The sequence below is a fragment of the Bufo bufo genome, chromosome 5 (assembly GCF_905171765.1).
Source record: "Bufo bufo chromosome 5, aBufBuf1.1, whole genome shotgun sequence".
Taxonomy (NCBI): Eukaryota; Metazoa; Chordata; class Amphibia; order Anura; family Bufonidae; genus Bufo; species Bufo bufo.
This window is the reverse complement of record NC_053393.1, coordinates 416,290,594-416,311,182: the sequence shown is the minus strand read 5'-3', so window position 1 is coordinate 416,311,182 and position 20,589 is coordinate 416,290,594. Positions and strand designations below refer to the sequence as shown.

General features: G+C 41.3%; 1 protein-coding gene across 2 annotated transcripts; it reads left to right on the top strand.

Moving 5' to 3' along the window:
• Positions 1 to 7,373: 7,373 nt before the first annotated feature.
• EOMES (eomesodermin) lies at positions 7,374 to 12,729 on the top strand. 2 transcript variants are annotated; one of them, XM_040432163.1, is made up of 6 exons: positions 7,374 to 8,395; positions 8,606 to 8,760; positions 9,602 to 9,723; positions 10,883 to 11,041; positions 11,126 to 11,187; positions 11,430 to 12,729. In XM_040432163.1, exons 1-6 carry the CDS (start codon positions 7,635 to 7,637, stop codon positions 12,109 to 12,111), a joined length of 1,941 nt encoding a protein of 646 aa, XP_040288097.1. In that variant the 5' UTR covers positions 7,374 to 7,634; the 3' UTR covers positions 12,112 to 12,729. The 2 variants fall into 2 exon arrangements, with proteins under 2 accessions (XP_040288097.1, XP_040288095.1); XM_040432161.1 differs by having other exon boundaries at positions 11,373 to 12,729.
• The last annotated feature ends 7,860 nt before the right edge of the window (positions 12,730 to 20,589 follow it).

Below are 20,589 nucleotides of genomic sequence, written 5' to 3'. Positions count from 1 at the left end.
ATATATAGTAAATTATCCTTGATGTCATAAAATAGAAGAAACGTATTTAAGAAAGATCCCTAGAAATGTTCTGATATCGACAGAATAGGGGATAACTATGAGATTGGTGGGAGTCCTATCGTTGGGGCCCCCATCCATGACAATAAGGAGATCCTGTAGCTGTTCTGAAGCTACAACTCCCAGAATCCTCCTTTCACTTCTATGAGAGTTATAAGAACAGCCGAGTATGCATGCTGGGAGTTGTAGTTTCACAGGAGTTGGAGCGTTGAAGGTTGCTGATCTCTAGTGTACAGTATTATTAATAGACAGAGCAGTGGTCTACAACTTATGGCACTGCAGTTGTTGAAGAACTATATCTCCCAGCATGCTGGAGGTTATACTTTTGCAACAGCTGGAGAGCCATAGTGTGAAGGCTACTGAGCAGACCCAATATGTCTCACCAAGCACTGATTCCATGTTTCCAGGAAATTACGGTTGCAATTAACTTGAGTAAAAAAAATTCCTATGATAATTGTAGGAATTGTAACTATTTCCTGATAGTTCTATACAGAATACACTCATAGAGGAACCTGGAGTCTGCAAGATCAGACAGTCCCCACCTCTAGGCCCTTGTGAGATAAAGGCTAGGAAATGTGGAATGATTTCAGACAGCAGCTCCAAACAAAGAAGAGATTAGTCCCAATGTCTTGTGCTTATTGCAGCCTTTCCCTCCTTGTATTGAGGGGGCTTCATTAGCATGAGAACATGGTGCCAACTGTCTGCTTCTTGGCAAGTTACTCCTCATGATTACTGCAAGTGTCAAGAGCTTTCTTCTACCTGCATGCATCTCCAGAACCTGCAGTGGTGGGCTGCAGCTCCTCTGTGATCAGGAGGACTCACGTCCAGAACCTGTAGTGGTGGGCTGCAGCTCCTCTGTGACCAGGAGGACTCACGTCCAGAACCTGTAGTGGTGGGCTGCAGCTCCTCTGTGACCAGGAGGACTCGCCTCCAGAACCTGTAGTGGTGGGCTGCAGCTCCTCTGTGACCAGGAGGACTCACCTCTAGAACCTGTAGTGGTGTGCTGCAGCTCCTCTGTGACCAGGAGGACTCACGTCCAGAACCTGTAGTGGTGGGCTGCAGCTCCTCTTTGATCAGGAGGACTCACCTCCAGAACCTGTAGTGGTGGGCTGCAGCTCCTCTGTGACCAGGAGGACTCACCTCCAGAACCTGTAGTGGTGGGCTGCAGCTCCTCTGTGACCAGGAGGACTCACGTCCAGAACCTGCAGTTGTGGATGCAGCTCCTCTGTGACCAGGAGGACTCACCTCCAGAACCTGTAGTGGTGGGTGCAGCTCCTCTGTGATCAGGAGGACTCACCTCCAGAACCTGTAGTGGTGGGTGCAGCTCCTCTGTGACCAGGAGGACTCACCTCCAGAACCATTGCTGGATCATAAAAATAGAGCTGTCAGAGCTCTTTGTCTCGGTGACACTGTTAGGTGGAGTTGTTAATTCCTCTCTCTTTCAATTGATTTAACACCGATATGAATGGTTTGGGTTATTTTTAAACGGAGTTCAAGCCATGTGTTTAAAATGCAGAAATTAGAGAAGAAGTGTAACCACCAGAGCTGGGTGTCATCACGAAGGCATGCTGGGACTTTCAGTACTACAGGACTGGGGGAGAGGCAAGAGAGTAAATATATTTCTCAGGCTTTGCTGGCACAATGATGTATTCTTCATATAGGCTCATGTTATAGTGACATATAGAGCAGATGATGGAATACAACACCCAGCCCTGTATTCAATCTATGTAATAGAATTATATCATGCTGTATGCAGCCTGTGTCTGCTGGATGTACATTGATACCTGTCCACAGGAACCTGCATGTCTGAAGCCAAGAAATGTGCCATCAATGGATGGATGGATAGATAGATAGATAGATAGATAGATAGATAGATAGATAGATAGATAGATAGATAGATAGATAGATATGAGATAGATATGAAATAAATAGATAGATAGATAGATAGATAGATAGATAGATAGATAGATAGATAGATAGATAGATATGAAATAAATAGATAGATAGATAGATAGATAGATATGAAATAGATAGATGGATATGAGATAGATAGATAGATAGATAGATAGATAGATAGATAGATAGATAGATATGAGATAGATAGATAGAAGATAGATAGATAGATAGATACAATGAAAGATAGATATTAAATAGATAGATAAAGATAGAAGATAGGTAGATAGATAGATAGATAGATAGATAGATAGATAGATAGATAGATAGATAGATAGATAGATAGATAGATAGATAGATAGATAGATAAAGATAGATACAATGATATATAGAAGATAGATAGATAGATAGATCGATCGATAGATAGATAGATAGATAGATAGATAGATAGATAGATAGATAGATAGATAGATAGATAGATAGATAAAGATAGATACAATGATATATAGAAGATAGATAGATCGATCGATCGATAGATAGATAGATAGATAGATAGATAGATAGATAGATAGATAGATAGATAGATAGATAGATAGATAGATAAAGATAGATACAATGATAGATAAAGATAGATACAAAGATAGATAGATAGATAGATAGATAGATAGATAGATAGATAGATAATACCAGCCATTCTGTTTGATTTTGTTCTTTTATTACATGCTATGTATCATCTGTATTTAGCAGAGGATTTCTTGCACTAATCTGATATTTTATGTGACTACTCCTCCCATCAGCCGGTGTTGTGGATAATGGATTGTACTTACTGTCGGTAAGTGTCTGTGAGCTATGGGTGAGGCAGTGATCGTCTAGTATGCCAATTACTGCAATGTCTTCCCCCATCCAGCTCAGTGGTGGGGGGCAGGAGGTGACAGCACAGAGGAGGCTCATCGGGGATCACTTCTCTGCACATACATGATGTGGCAGTTGCTTGTTAGAATTAAGGCCTCTTTCACACTACAGTATGTCCATTTCAGTGTTTTGCGTTCCGTTTTTCACGGATCCGTTGTCCCGTTTTTGGGTTCCGTTGTGTCTCCGTTTCCGTTCAGTATGTCCGCAAAAACCTTTCAGTATGGTTTCCGTATGGTTCCCGTATACGGTCCGTTTTTCACGGATCAAAAACGGAAGCCACCTGTATTTGTGCTCAGCCAAAGTTTGGCAACAAGAAACACATGGCCACAGTGGGCTGGGCCTAGCATTTGTTAATGACGGATCCGCAAAAAACGGATGACATACGGATGCCTTCCGTATGCATTCCGTTTTTTTGCGGACCCATTGACTTTAATGGAGCCACGGACCGTGATTTGCGGACAAACATAGGACATGTTCTATCTTTCCACGGCACGGAAATACTGAAATACTGAAACGGAATGCACACGGAGACACTTCAGTATTTTTTGCTGAACCATTGAAATGAATGGTTCAGTATCTGTTCCGTATACTGAACTCAAAAAACGTCCAGTATACTGAACGCAAAATACTGTAGTGTGAAAGAGGCCTAACCCTGTAGAAAACGGTGATGAGCAGGTGACAGCGCTGTAATCACACACATCACACTGGTCTGCGGCACCGCTGATGGGAGACTGCAGCATACTGACTACAAGCCAATATGTTGTACTATAGTCACCACTACAGTGCTATCATCATCTGAGCCTTAAGATTAAATACATAGAGAAAGAAAGAAAGAAAGAAAGAAAGAAAGAAAGAAAGAAAGAAAGAAAGAAAGAAAGAAAGAAAGAAAGAAAGAAAGAAAGAAAGAAAGAAAATAGCAGATAAATACATAGAGAAATGGATAGATAGATAGATAGATAGATAGATAGATAGATAGATAGATAGAATATAGATAGATAAATAAAAAGATAATAGAGAGGTAGAATATAGATATATTAATAGATAGATAGAATATAGATAAATAGATAGATTAATATATAGACAGAATATAGATAAATAGATAGATATATAGATATATTAATAGATAGATAGAATATAGATAAATAGATAGATAATATATAGACAGAATATAGATAAATAAATAGATAGATAATATATAGATAGAATATAGATAGAATATAGATAAATAGATAGATAATATATAGACAGAATATAGATAAATAAATAGATAGATAATATATAGACAGAATATAGATAAATAGATAGATAATATAGATAGTTCATTTCACTCCATGTATTCTTTTGCTGTGGTGTCCCACCACTTGCAGACATGGCCGGCGGACACCAGGCTCCTACAATGACATCCTGCTTTACTACTTGCAGATTTATTTCGATAATATTTAAACCCATTTCTATATTATCTTAAATTCTCTCAAACGGATTCTCTGGCTGTGAGAGCAGAAGCGTTTTATTCAGGCCGCTGATTAATTCGATGCGTTGCCGCACAGATAGCGCAGAATGAGAATTATTATTAGAATTCTTCATTTCTAGGGGTTGTTCAGAGGTTGCGGTTGTTTGTCCAGCTCATCTCCAGCGCTTCTTCCCTCTATAGTCTCCGTGTGACAGCGGCACACATCCGCGGCATTTAGAGTCATGTACAGCTCTGTGTGTATTCTACCTTATGCAATATTGCCCTTGTCAGTATAATAAAAACGAATTATGCGGCATCATTACCGCACAGTGTGCTTCTCATCGATATTTCCAGCCCTGCTGATGATGAAAGGGGACACTGGGTCCAGTCCATGCAGAGATGATTGGGGGGCTGGCATCTCCCCAGGACCAGTAGGCTGAGTCCTTATGGCTCGTGTCTAATCTGATTTAGGGAAACCTGCGATTAGTTTAAATGTATTTCATTGTGAATTAATTCTAGGAGTAATAAACCGTGGCGATTATTAAAAGATAAACTGCCTTGACCACAGAGCTTGCAATCTAAATGTAGGCATACTCCTAATTGCATTGTAAATATCTATAATATATAGCTTAGAACAGCCAGTATTTCCATACAATTTAATACATGTCTACTACATATATTTATTAGAATATATCTTATTTTGCATTGTGTTATATTCGATGTGTTTTATATCTATTGCTGACAGTAATGTAAAGCCGTCACTCCTTCTGGTCTCCACATCTCATCATCTCTCCAACCCAGGAGCTGGCACTTCTATCAGGTGCCCTGGAGTGCCACCAACACAACTCCCAAGTAAGCTGAGAACTGAATGAATTCCCCTCCTGGCCAGGATTCCTGCTAGCCTCCATGAAATATCTATCTACTGGAGAATGAGAAGAAGCAGTGAAGGAGGCTGCCAGATGGTCCTATGTGATGGCCACTGTCACCTGAAAGTCTGGGAAGGAACCTTCTCCTGGTGCTCCCCAAACAATAAGAACCCTGATACTCCAGCTGCTGCCCACCTCCCTGGCACAGGCTGCCTGCTTTCCCGGATGTTCTTGGCTCCAGAAGCTTGGTGTGATTCCCTCAAGTGCTCCATGTTATCAGCTATACAAAAAGTGAGATTATCAGAGCGAAAATGTGAAGATTTCTGATTGAGCCAATAGCATCCAGGATTCCAGGAGGCTCCTCATCATCATCATCACCAGCACAGGTCATGGAGCCTGAGAATTGTCAGCTTATTAAGACACGAAAGATGCGCAAACATTGCCTCTAAATAGAGAAGATGCCTCCAAGCTGCTGAACATCACAGCGGAAAATGTGCTCTGCAGATAGTATGTAAGAGATAGATAGATAGATAGATAGATAGATAGATAGATAGATAGATAGATAGATAGATAGATAGATAGATATGAGATAGATAGATAGATAGATAGATAGATAGGTAGATAGATATATATGAGATAGATAGATAGATAGATAGATAGATAGGTAGATAGATATATATGAGATAGATAGATAGATAATATATAGGAGATAGATAGATAGATATGAGATAGATAGATAGATAGATAGATAGATAGATAGATAGATAGATAGATAGATAGATAGATAGATAGATATGAGATAGATAGATATGAGATAGATAGATAGATAGATAGATAGATAGATAGATAGATAGATAGATAGATAGATAGAAGGATGGATAGAAGGATGGATAGAAGGATGGATAGATAGATAGATAGATAGATAGATAGATAGATAGATAGATAGATAGATAGAAGGATGGATAGATAGATAGAAGGATGGATAGATAGATAGATAGATAGATAGATAGATAGATAGATAGATAGATAGATAGAAGGATAGATAGATAAAATGATAGAAGGATAGATAGATAGATAGATAGATAGATAGATAGATAGATAGATAGATAGATAGATAGATAGAAGGATAGATAGATAGATAGATAGATAGATAGATAGATAGATAGATAGAAGGATAGATAGATAGATAGATAGATAGATAGATAGAAGGATGGATAAATAGATGATAGATAGATAGATAGATAGAAGGATAGATAGATATGAATAATAGTGTTATTCTCTTTATCAGTGAGACAAGACAACATGAATTAAATTTGTCATTTAGCTTTTCCTCCAAATATACATACTATGCTGTAGTTTATTTGTGCAGGTGTTTATATATAGAAAGAAAGAAAGAAAGAAAGAAAGAAAGAAAGAAAAGATAGATAGATAGATAATAGATAACTAGTTGCAAGGAGACAGCAGGTGGCTAGGACTTGTGCTGACTCCGTATCTGTTTACTGTTAGTGACAATTCTTCCCAGTCTTCCTTGTACTGATCCATTGTTTCGGGTCAGGAAGCCATAAGGTGGTATAGTGTCCTGTAAGAACTAAGGCCAGGTATATTTTACTACATCACAGTTACCCATTATTGGATGACAATTGGTTTGGATTGTTGTCGCATATTGCACAGAAATCGTCAGATATGAAGACATTTACATTGTACTTACACAGAAAAATAAAGCCATGAATACATCTGTGCGCTGGAGTATCGGGATATATATATATATACTGTATATTGCATTGCACACACAGCAATCTGCTCTGCATGTCCCCACTTTGACTTGACAAGGCCCTCATGATCTTTCATGATCCTTCATAGCAGGTTATGTAGAGCAGCTTACATTAAAGTTGACCCCCCAACCTTTCTGGTTGAGGACATTTTGGCTAATAATTGGCACAAATACATTTGATCTTCGCCGCTAAGTAGCCAGTGAGGGAGGCACAGGTGACATGTTCCAATTAGGAATTGTCTAATTAAATTAGTGTCACAGAAAGCAACCAATAATCCAGAGGCAGAGGGTAGAGGAGGGGGCTTATCTTCTGTCCTTCTCCGAGCTCTGTCATGAAAGAGGCAGCAAGCCCCTCCCTGGAATCATTAGCCCTAATGGAGGTGTGAAGACGACGACCATATAAAAGTCACAGAGGCTGCTGGTTGACACATTTCACTGAGAGGAGACCCGTGAATGACTTCTGGGGGCTGTTCCTCTATCATCATCATCATCACCACCACCAGCCACCTCAAGCGGGACACCTATGGATCACACAGTAAACTGAAAGGACACTGTTATCTGGTGAAGCCCTCCCAGCACTTGTCGGAGAGCCCCTTCCTGAGTAAGGGTCTGCCCTTCATGGTCTCAGCATCAGCCCAGCTCAGCAGAGTTTGAAGAAGAAGAAGAAGGTTTATCCAGCCAGAGGATGCAGCTAGGAGAGCAGATCCTGACCAGCTCTGCTCCTAACCTGCCTCACACTTTCTACCCTCTGCCTGGGGACCCCAACAGCGCCGCTCAGAGCCCAGGCTTGGACTTTAGTGTGGGACAGCATAAAAGCCAGCAGCAGAAGTTCTCCTCCAGAGGCCTTCACCTGGACAGCCCCAGAGATTCTGGCAGCTCTACCACCCCTGGTAGTACAATGCTCAGCGAGGCCACTGAGGGCTTCCAAGCCACCAAAACCTTATCGGACCCGGGGAGGAAGGGCTCCCCGGTTGGAGAAGAAGACCTGAGCTCTGCGCCCCCCACCTCAGTCCCACGCTACCTGGACAACTCTCTCCAGGCTGAGCGCTACTACCTGCCCTCTCAGGGGCAGCAGAGCCAGCAGACAGGGGCAGAGCTGGGCTCCCCCTGCTCCATCTTCCCCTATGCCCCACCACAGCACAGCGCAGTGTACCCAGCCGGAGGGGCCGCCAGGTACCACCCATACAGCAGCATGCTGCCCCCCGCAGGCTTCTCCCCTCCCGTGTGCCCCTCTCGTCCCCAGTACTCCACTGGTTACCAGTACAGCCAGGCGCCTGGCACCATGTACAGCCCCTACCCTGCTGCAGGCTCGGCCAGCGGGCTGAGTGCCTTGGGGCTGCCGGGCAGTGGGGCGGGGATGCGGGCACAGATCTACCTCTGTAATCGCCCCCTGTGGCTCAAGTTTCACCGGCACCAGACTGAGATGATCATCACCAAGCAGGGCAGGTAAGTGCACAAACTTACTCACAGTGGGAAAGTAATGGCACAATGTTACTCTGCTGGCGGGCACTCTGACTAATACTATGCCATTGCTATGCCCACATCTGATTGTGTGGAAACTGATGAATGATTCATGTTCCCTGTATGACAATTAGGGCACTGACTGCTGGGGCCTGGGCATGTGCCACCACAACTAATATATCGATTTCATTCCAGGAGGATGTTTCCTTTCCTGAGCTTTAACATTACTGGACTGAACCCCACCTCCCATTACAATGTGTTCGTAGAGGTGGTTCTGGCAGATCCAAATCACTGGCGATTTCAAGGGGGCAAATGGGTGACGTGTGGCAAAGCGGACAACAACATGCAGGGTGAGTGCGGGTCACAGATTCGGATCTAAATCTCATGGATGACAAGAAGCTATGACCTATAATGCATCTATCGATCTCCTTTCTAATTATGTCTATCATATCTATCCGCAAAATTATCTATGTAATTATTGATCTCCTATCTATATAATTATATATCTCTTATGGTCCATCTATCTAGCTATTCATCTATCAACTCTGCCATCTATACATTTATCTATCTAATCTATTTGTCTGTCTATTTATAGATTTATACCTTCTATTTATTTATTTACCTAGCATATATCTATATCATATCTATCTAAATTGTACCTGTTTCATATTTATATATATTCATTCATTCATCTATCTAGACAGATACACGGGTACAATTTACATACATAGATAAATAACAGATCGATAGATAATAGAAAGATAGACCGAATGACAGACATAGATCAGAGATGGATAGATAGATAATTAGATAGAATATAGATAGATAGATAATTATATTGATACACAGATTTTGGATATATGGAGGATAGATAGATACTGGATAGATAGATAGATAGATAGATAGATAGATACTAGATAGATAGATAGATACTAGATAGATACTAGATAGATACTAGATAGATAGATAGATAGATAGATAGATAGATAGATAGATACTAGATAGTGATTGTTCTATCATTATGAAGTGACTCTTCCGTGTTTTAATTATTTGTAGGTTTAGAATACTGAAAGCCAAGAGCTAATATAAAATGAAGCATGTAATCCCAGTCATATAGCAGGTCTACACCGCTGCCAGGATGAGCCCTGGTGCACTGTGCCCTCTCACCAACATGTTCCTTTCTGACTCCAGGTAACAAGGTGTACGTGCACCCCGAGTCTCCCAATACTGGGGCGCACTGGATGAGACAGGAGATCTCCTTTGGCAAACTGAAACTCACCAACAACAAAGGAGCCAATAATAACAATACTCAGGTAAGAGGAATAAACCATACCATGGAGATGTGGTGTGACTGCGACCACAGCCCGCGGTATATCCGGCAGAAGATGATTGAAAGACTGAGGGAAATACAGATAGATAATCGATAGACAGTCAGATACCACCGACTTTTCAAATGTTTGATGCTTGTCACATTGTGTTGGTGTCTGTGAACTTCTTTTGATACAGTACAATAACTTCATCACATTTGCACTTGTGATTGAACTCCCACTTCACACTTTAATGACTTTTTATGCCTACCTGCCACCATTGCTACACCCTGTCCCTGAACTCTATAATCTCTCCCCAGCATGTGAGGTCTGTGGCTACTTCATCCTCTAGCTTTACTCCTTACCAGCAATTTCTTCTACCTGCTGCTTTATTCAGTCTATACCCAGGGATAACAGCGATCTCTACTACTACCCATTCTCTGTCATGGTTCTCCACCTGCCTTTTCCACACCACCACTCATTCCCCACCAGGGTTCTCTACCAGCGATCGTCACCTACCACCTCCACACCACCACTCTCCACCAGGGTTCTCCACCTGCCAGCTCCACACCACCACTCACTGTCCACCAGGGTTCTCTACCAACACTCTCCACCTACCAGCTCCACACCACCACTCTTCACCAGGGTTCTCTACCTGTCAGCTCCACACCACCACTCACTCTCCACCAGGGTTCTCCACCTGCCAGCTCCACACCACCACTCACTCTCCACCAGGGTTCTCCACCTGCCAGCTCCACACCACCACTCACTGTTCACCAGGGTTCTCTACCAACACTCTCCACCTACCAGCTCCACACCACCACTCTTCACCAGGGTTCTCTACCTGTCAGCTCCACACCACCACTCACTCTCCACCAGGGTTCTCCACCTGCCAGCTCCACAGCACAACTCACTCTCCACCAGGGTTCTCTACCAGCACCTATTACTCTCTAATAGTACGTATCCTACCAGTACTGTCAGACCCCCATATTTAGCATCCCTGTCCACCCCCTACTAGGACTTTACTAGATGTCTACCAACATCTACAATCCACTGGCTGCCTATTTATCCAATCTGTAGGTTTATACTGTCTTATTGTTTCCTTATATAATTCTTCTTAAATTTATTTCACTCCGTGTAATTTAAGCTGTTTCTGTTTTATTAGATGATAGTCCTGCAGTCTCTACATAAGTACCAACCCCGTCTTCATATAGTAGAAGTAAGTGAAGATGGAGTAGAAGACCTGAATGACTCTGCTAAGACCCAGACTTTCACGTTCCCGGAAACTCAGTTTATTGCAGTTACAGCCTACCAGAATACTGATGTAAGACACGTGTATATATATATTGTATATCCATTACACCATGTATAGTGCGACAAATAACGTCTTATACTATCTCCTCTATAGATTACACAACTGAAGATTGATCACAACCCATTTGCAAAAGGCTTCAGAGACAACTATGACTCGTAAGTAACTTGCAATTATTTTGTCAGACCATGCAGCTTTCTTCTTAGGACATCTAAAAGTCAGCTGCACTTTAGGCATCTTTCACCACATAATGTATGTCTTAGCACCTTGGTAAATGTGTAGCTGGACCCTATACAGTAGGTGATCATGTCATAGTCACATTTGGCTCTTATTCTTTTTGTAGCATGTACACGGCTTCAGAAAATGACCGATTAACTCCATCTCCTGCGGATTCTCCTAGATCCCACCAGATAGTGCCCGGGGCCCGCTACAGCGTCCAGCCTTTCTTCCAGGAGCAATTTGTCAACAACCTGCCCCCCACCAGGTACTACAGCGGGGAAAGGACTGTACCCCAGACCAATGGTCTCCTTTCACCACAGGCCAATGAAGAAGTGCCCAGCGCTCACCCCCAAAGGTGGTTTGTGACCCCAGTTCAACAAGCTGGGACTAACAAATTGGACATGGGTCCCTATGACACAGACTATTCTTCTAGTTCCCTTCTAACCTATGGCATAAAGTCCCTACCTATCCAAACCTCACATCCCATGGCATATTATCCAGATGCTGCATTTGCCTCTATGACAAGTTGGGGTAGCAGAAGTTCTCCATATCAGAGGAAAATGAGCACAGGTCTGCCTTGGTCCTCAAGGTCAAGTCCTTCAGGATTTTCTGAAGACATTCTAACTAAAGACAAAGTCAAGGAAGAAATGAGCTCGTCTTGGGTGGAAACACCTCCTTCAATAAAGTCTCTAGACTCCAACGACTCTGGCGTTTATACAGGAGCCTGCAAAAGAAGACGATTGTCTGCTAGCACTTCAAGCAATGAAAATTCTCCACCAATAAAGTGTGAGGACATTGCCAGCAAAGACTATAAAGATGCCTCCAAAGGCCTAGGCTACTATTCCTTCTACTCTAGTTCCTAAATAATTATTATATGTATATTAATATATGTAAAAGTTGTAAGCTACCACAGGGTGGATTATAGCATTAAATGCCAAAAAAAGTGGCTTTGCTTTTCATCCAGAGAGAAACGATGAAACAAGAACCGGTGTCTGATCTTCTCTGGGCTGACGTGCCAAAACCTCTGACTGTTTCAAGTTCCATCCTGTCACATCTTGAACTCTAAATCTGAGAGTATTTGGTTTATTTTGAAGTGAGAAAAAAAAATCTAAAATCTACTTGACCTTTATCTCGTTTATTTTTTATTTTTATTGTGATTTATTTATGAGGAGAGACTTTTGTACAGATCGTGTAGATATCCTGTTGAATATTGTGGAGTTTAATATATTGTTTGCCTCTATGTGTCTCGTTATTATTGATCAATAATACATTTGACTTGCACTCTTCTGTTGTGCAATTTGTATTGGTAGTACACGAAAAAGAAATATATCTATAAAATTAGCCATTCGAGAATGTATTTCAACCATGTCTCGGAAATGGTTCCAATAAAGAAATACTGTAAAAATGTAAAAATCATTATTGATCCAAAAGAAATTGTGTTTACTTATGTTATGTATATAGTGCTCATTTTTAATAAATGTCTTCCCTCCTGGATACTCCATTTATTTATATACTGTTCATTACTAATAATTGTTCCTCGAAATAGAGCGAACATAGTGGGGTGATCTGCTACTGGTCACCCCAGCCTTACAGTTTATGGTTTTCAGTGTTTAGATGCAGGAATTTCCCTGTTCTTCATTAAATATTATTGACTTTTGATTTTCTAAAACATTGCTTTTAATCTTCATTTAGCAACAAAATTGCACAAACAAGCGATCACAAAACCCGTTTTTACACATTGTATCTGCTGGTGTAAGAGACAGTAACGACTTTTATACACTGAGCAAAAGGATCGACAAATGCATAGAAGAACGTGTTTTTGCAATGTAAACTCCATATATATGGAGAGGAAGAGGTAGACATGAACGACATGGATATATGATGACAGATAGATAAGATATATATCAAATATTTGTGAGATAAATATGAACGACATAGATAAAAAGATATTAGATACATTTCAATATCATATCAGATGGATTATCAAGAGATACATGATGAATTCAATATATTTATATGATAACATATATATTAGATGTGCAATATTACAGGGGGAGAGAGACCTGATAGTGCTTATCGATCATAGAAAGATTATATTCTGAAAGTGATAGAAACATAATCGTGTTTATGATTATTATAATACATAGCTATTTTTGAATGCTGAATATTTCAATAAGGAAAAGAGTTATTATATTCACATATTATATATATATTTTTTTTCCTATGTATATGGTATTACAAAGCAAACCACTTGATACTTTATATATATATATATATATATATATATATATATATATATATACATATATATATTTACAGGACAGTATATATATATATATATATATATATATATATATATATATATATATCCCTTTAGTTCATTTTCTTTTCAGGGGGTTAATTCATGTTAAATTCTAGGACTAAACACCAGGAGAGCTTGGCTCTCCTTCTCTTGTATTTGTAGATGCAGTTGGGGGGAGATGACATTACAGGTCCCTGTTGTTCACCAGAAGATTTGCATAACCTCATTGTAGAAACAATTCTGTTCTCTTGTAGGAAATGCAAACGGTAATGAGATTAAAGCGCTTGTGGTAAGAAAGAGGGGAGAGGAAAGGCAGTGAGACAACATACATGCCTCTCTACAGGACCCTTCTTCAGACCTTCTCTCATTTATAGCCACATATATGACTACACTGAGATTTGATCTGCTCATATCCTCATTACAGGTGGGTCTCTTCTGTGCTTCCATCAGTTTATATTCTTCTCAGAGTATAGCTATAGGTCTCCAGTCCTGAAATAGATATAGGACAACTGAAATCTGCTCAGGACATCGTAACAAAAGCCCATGGACTTGATCTAGAAGAATTTTAATAGGAGCCGTGGAGAAGTTCTCCTCATCACACTGTTTAATAGAAACATAAGTGCCTGCCTGGCCCCAATTAACACCTTGTGATTATAAGGCATTCCTAAGCTGTGGTGTCAGACACCAAATTGTGAATAAATGTATCTAATTAATCCTCCTAGGATGACACTGACAAACAAGTCTATGTTTAAAGGGAGCTCAACCTGGGGATCTGAGCTTCTTGTTTGCTCTTCTGATCAGAGAAGGTTAAGTAGCCCCCTTTATAGAGGACATAATGCTATTTAACTAGGCACACAATCTGCTGTGCAACACAGTGAGGCTCTGCTACTCAGTAATTATACTTCAAGGGACTCTCCATGATTCAGAATACAGGTGGGAAGTTAAAATGATACACCTCAAATGATGGATGGATGGATAGATAGATAGATAGATAGATAGATAGATAGATAGATAGATAGATAGATAGGAGATAATAGATAGAATATTAATAGATATAGAATATTAATAGATAGAATATTGATAGACAGGATATTGATAGGAGATAATAGATAGATAGATGATATACAGACATAAATATAAGATAGATAGATATAGAATATAGATAGATAAATATGAATAGAATATAGATAGATAGATAAATAGAATATAGATAGATAGATAGATATAAAATATAGATAGATAGATATAGAATATAGATAGATAGATAGAATATAGATAGATAGATAGATAGATAGATAGAATATATAATAAGATTGACTAGAGCTTAGTAAAAGTTTCAGCTAAACTATTGCAACCTGAAATCAGAAGTTGTCCAATATACATAGAATGTTGTGCATGTAAACCATCATTTCAGAATAACTGGCATAAAGTGGTGATACAATTGTCACACTAGTATGATAGCCATACCTGCAGAAGCTGTGGTCAATATCAGCATTTATGTTAGAAGGGGGCAGCACACTGTCATAGTCTGAGTGTCCTATTTCCTGGATAACTGTGCAGCAGCATTTGTAGTGTTACCTCTGTTTATTGAGTTTTATAGAGTTTGTAAAGCATTACAAGAAAAGGTACAACAGATAATGAAAGTAAATATAAAGATCAGAGTAGTACAGACTCTGTTTATATATTAGGATAACCATACAATGGAAACTTGTTTAGTTTTTTTAAGCTCAAGTTAAGCTCAATATACTCTTGTTGTGGCTTTTTTTGGCTTGTATTTTAGTGATGTCTTTCCAGTCTAAAAAAAGTGGCAAAAAAAATGACACCTTAAAAAATGGATGAATTACAACAAGCTACAAAAAGCAAAAAATATGAACCCAAGAAGTGAAAATGATCGGTGTCATGATGTTAGAAAACTTTTTTTAACAAAAAAAATACAACCAGGTCCCAAAATGAAGAAACAAATATTTAGAACGTTTGCACAAAAAAAAAAAAAAACAGGTAAAGCAATTATCAGCGGTTTCTAGGGCCCCAATGCAAAATCTGCATGCCTCATTTGTAGTTTTGGTGTTCTCATATGCACCCCCTAAAGTTATGTCCTTGGCACTAGCTCTCATGTCCCAGAGATCTTGGAGGAATGAAGCAGTAAGTGCTTAATTGAGAATTCCTATCTTGTACAATAGGGGCATATTGCTAAACTTAGAACGGAGCCTGCAACGTGCCAGAGGGGGCACCGCTCACCTATTTTTGGCGCTCCCATAGGCATTAATAAAGAGCAGGCACAGATACCCCCAATGCGATATTGCCCCCCCCCCCCCCCCGCCACTGGGGAAATAAAATATTACAGGGTGCCAATTAAATCAATGAGTTCCCTGTGTAATGCACAGATGTATCAGGCCATTCCAACTGCTTTCCACTCTGATTAATCAAACATAGCCAATAAGCACCCCTCCCCCTATTAATTCAGAACAAATAAGGTGTTTGAATTTTTTTTTAAACTAGTCAAACCTTTAGGACACACTCAGAAATTTCCATGACTGAAAATCAGTTCATTCATTAGAATGGGGAGGCAAGCACATGGATTTATGCAAGCCCCATTAAGGTGATTGGAACAGATTTTTAGGGCTTGTTCACACGAACGTGCTGGAAATTGCAGATCTGCAAAACACGAATGCCGCCCGTGTGCCTTCCGCAATTTGCGGAATGGAACGGATGATCCTTTATAGAAATGCATATTCTTGTCCGTAAAACGGGGCCACAGACCGGAGCAACGGATGCGGACAGCACACGGAGTGCTGTCCGCATCTTTTGCAGCCCCATTGAAGTGAATGATTCCGCACCCGAGCCGCAAAAAATGTGGCTCGGATGCAGGATCACGGTCGTGTGAATGAGCCCTTAATCTCGGAAATTTTAAGATCATATGAGTGCAGGACAATAGCACGGCGGGAGGCCCAATGTGCATAGCATCATTGTAATCTATGAGGCCGTGTGCTCCCCTGCACACGGTCAATGCCGTTCCGGGACATACGGCCCGCTCACGGACCGTATGTCTCGGAGGGCATACTGTCATGTGCAAGGGCCCTTAGGCTTTATTCACACTTCAGTGATTCCCATCAGTGATTTTTAAACCAAAATCAGGAGTGGAGCCTCCTTAGATAAGATAGAATGGAAAGAGCTCCACCTGTTCTCTGTTTTTGATCTGCACCTGGTTTTGACTGAAAATCACTGATGAAAATTACTGACCAAACACTGAAGTGTGAACTAGGCCTTAGGCCTCATGCACACGACCGTTGTGTGCATCCGTGGCCGTTGTTCCGTTTTCCGTGACTTTCAATGGGTCCGTTGAAAATTCAGAAAATGCACCGTTGTTCATCCGCGGCCGTGATCTGTGTTTCCTGTCCATCAAAAAAATAGGACTTGTCCTATTTTTTTGACGGACAACGGTTCACGGACCCATTCAAGTCAATGGGTCCGTGAAAGAACACGGATGCACGGAAGATTGGCATCCGCGTCCGTGATCCGTGGCCGTAGGCTACTTTAACACATCCGTCTGCATAAAAGCTTTTTCAGAGCTGAGTTTTCACTTCGTGAAAACTCAGATCCGACAGTATATTCTAACACAGAGGCGTTCCCATAGTGATGGGGAAGCTTCAAGTTAGAATATACTAAGAACTGTGTACATGACTGCCCCCTGCTGCCTGGCAGCAACCGATCTCTTACAGGGAGCTGTGATCCCTACAATTAACCCCTCAGGTGCCGCACCTGAGGGGTTAATTGTGCGTATCATAGCCCCCTGTAAGAGATCAGGTGCTGCCAGGCAGGAGGGGGCACCCCCCCTCCCTCCCCAGTTTTAAATTCATTGGTGGCCAGTGTGCCCCCCCTCCCTCCCCTGTATTACATTCATTGGTGGCCAGTGAGGCCCCCCTCCCTCCCCTGTATTACTGTACATTCATTGGTGGCCAGTGGGCCCCCCTCCCTCCCCTGTATTACTGTACATTCATTGGTGGCCAGTGGGCCCCCCCCTCCCTCCCCTGTATTACTGTACATTCATTGGTGGCCAGTGCGGCCCCCCTCCCTCCCCCACTAGCCACCAATGAATGTACAGTAATACAGGGGAGGGAGGGGGGGCCGCACTGGCCACCAATGAATGTAATACAGGGGAGGGAGGGGGGGCACACTGGCCACCAATGAATTTAAAACTGGGGAGGGAGGGGGGTGTGCCCCCTCCTGCCTGGCAGCACCTGATCTCTTACAGGGGGCTATGATACGCACAATTAACCCCTCAGGTGCGGCACCTGAGGGGTTAATTGTGTGGATCACAGCCCCCTGTAAGAGATCAGGTGCTGCAAGGCAGCAGTCATGTACACAGTTCGTAGTATATTCTAACTTGAAGCGTCCCCATCACTATGGGAACGCCTCTGTGTTAGAATATACTGTCGGATATGAGTTTTCACGATCTAACTCAAATCCGATGGTATATTCTAACATAGAGGCGTTCCCATGGTAATGGGGACGCTTCAAGTTAAAATATACCATCGGATTAGAGAAAACTCCGATCCGATGGTATAATAGGCACTCCTGACTTTACATTGAAAGTCAAAGGGGGACGGATCCGTTTGCAATTGCACCATATTGTGTCAACGTCAAACGGATCCGTCCCCATTGACTTGCATTGTAAATCAGGACGGATCCGTTTGGCTCCGCACGGCCAGGCGGACACCAAAACAACTTTTCCTTCATGTCCGTGGATCCTCCAAAAATCAAGGAAGACCCACGGAAGAAAAAACGGACACAGATCACGGACCTACGGACCCCGTTTTTTGCGGACCGCAATAAAAACGGTCGTGTGCATGAGGCCTTAGGATGGGTTTACACATTCAGGTTTTTTTGAGGCAGTTTTTGAAGCCAAAGCCAGAAACAGATCATGAATAGAGGACACATATTAAGAAAAGGCCGGCTCTTCTAGTTTTGAGATTACTCTTGGCTTTGGCTTGAAAAACTGCATAAAAAAATCTTAACGAGAAAACCAAACCTAAATGTCTATCTATAAATACTGAAATAAGGTGTGAACCTTATAATTGCTCTTAGCAAATTCAGTCAATCTTCAGTAGAAACCTCAACACCGTTTCCGATATCTGCTTTCACTTTGCTAGTGAACAGAAGTTGCTATGGCTAATTACATTTTTCTCTCATTCTACTGACTGCAGAATAGAAAAGTAAAATATTTTAAGCCCAAAAACATAAAATGAAACCATGCGAAAACTTACTATACAGGGAGTGCAGAATTATTAGGCAAGTTGTATTTTTGAGGATTAATTTTATTATTGAACAACAACCATGTTCTCAATGAACCCAAAAAACTCATTAATATCAAAGCTGAATATTTTTGGAAGTAGTTTTTAGTTTGTTTTTAGTTTTAGCTATTTTAGGGGGATATCTGTGTGTGCAGGTGGCTATTACTGTGCATAATTATTAGGCAACTTTAAAAAAAAACAAATATATACCCATTTCAATTATTTATTTTAACCAGTGAAACCAATATAACATCTCAACATTCACAAATATACATTTCTGACATTCAAAAACAAAACAAAAACAAATCAGTGACCAATATAGCCACCTTTCTTTGCAAGGACACTCAAAAGCCTGCCATCCATGGATTCTGTCAGTGTTTTGATCTGTTCACCATCAACATTGCGTGCAGCAGCAACCACAGCCTCCCAGACACTGTTCAGAGAGGTGTACTGTTTTCCCTCCTTGTAAATCTCACATTTGATGATGGACCACAGGTTCTCAATGGGGTTCAGATCAGGTGAACAAGGAGGCCATGTCATTAGATTTTCTTCTTTTATACCCTTTCTTGCCAGCCACGCTGTGGAGTACTTGGACGCGTGTGATGGAGCATTGTCCTGCATGAAAATCATGTTTTTCTTGAAGGATGCAGACTTCTTCCTGTACCACTGCTTGAAGAAGGTGTCTTTCAGAAACTGGCAGTAGGACTGGGAGTTGAGTTTGACTCCATCCTCAACCCGAAAAGGCCCCACAAGCTCATCTTTGATGATACCAGCCCAAACCAGTACTCCACCTCCACCTTGCTGGCGTCTGAGTCGGACTGGAGCTCTCTGCCCTTTACCAATCCAGCCACGGGCCCATCCATCTGGCCCATCAAGACTCACTCTCATTTCATCAGTCCATAAAACCTTAGAAAAATCAGTCTTGAGATATTTCTTGGCCCAGTCTTGACGTTTCAGCTTGTATGTCTTGTTCAGTGGTGGTCGTCTTTCAGCCTTTCTTACCTTGGCCATGTCTCTGAGTATTGCACACCTTGTGCTTTTGGGCACTCCAGTGATGTTGCAGCTCTGAAATATGGCCAAACTGGTGGCAAGTGGCATCTTGGCAGCTGCACGCTTGACTTTTCTCAGTTCATGGGCAGTTATTTTGCACCTTGGTTTTTCCACACGCTTCTTGCGACCCTGTTGACTATTTTGAATGAAACACTTGATTGTTCGATGATCACGCTTCAGAAGCTTTGCAATTTTAAGAGTGCTGCATCCCTCTGCAAGATATCTCACTATTTTTGACTTTTCTGAGCCTGTCAAGTCCTTCTTTTGACCCATTTTGCCAAAGGAAAGGAAGTTGCCTAATAATTATGCACACCTAATATAGGGTGTTGATGTCATTAGACCACACCCCTTCTCATTACAGAGATGCACATCACCTAATATGCTTAATTGGTAGTAGGCTTTCGAGCCTATACAGCTTGGAGTAAGACAACATGCATAAAGAGGATGATGTGGTCAAAATACTCATTTGCCTAATAATTCTGCACTCCCTGTATACTAATAAATCACCAGGTAAGTCCAAGCCAGAGTTGGGTTATTACTTAGGGTGGGTTCACACTAGCGTTAGGGATTCCGTTAAGGCTTTCTGTTATACCATGGTTATAACGGAAAATAACGGAATCCATAAGACGGAAGGACGGAACCGTTCTTCTGCCAATAGTCTTGTATTATGACGGAATGCAAAACGGAAGCCTTTAAAA

Excerpts from the sequence above, each read along its gene's own strand:
- EOMES (XM_040432161.1), top strand. The coding sequence starts at position 7,635 with ATGCAGCTAGGAGAGCAGATCCTGACCAGCTCTGCTCCTAACCTGCCT. Across the intron at positions 8,761-9,601 it reads AGCGGACAACAACATGCAGG|GTAACAAGGTGTACGTGCAC; the intron begins GTGAGTGCGGGT and ends TTCTGACTCCAG. Across the intron at positions 11,042-11,125 it reads CAGCCTACCAGAATACTGAT|ATTACACAACTGAAGATTGA; the intron begins GTAAGACACGTG and ends TCTCCTCTATAG.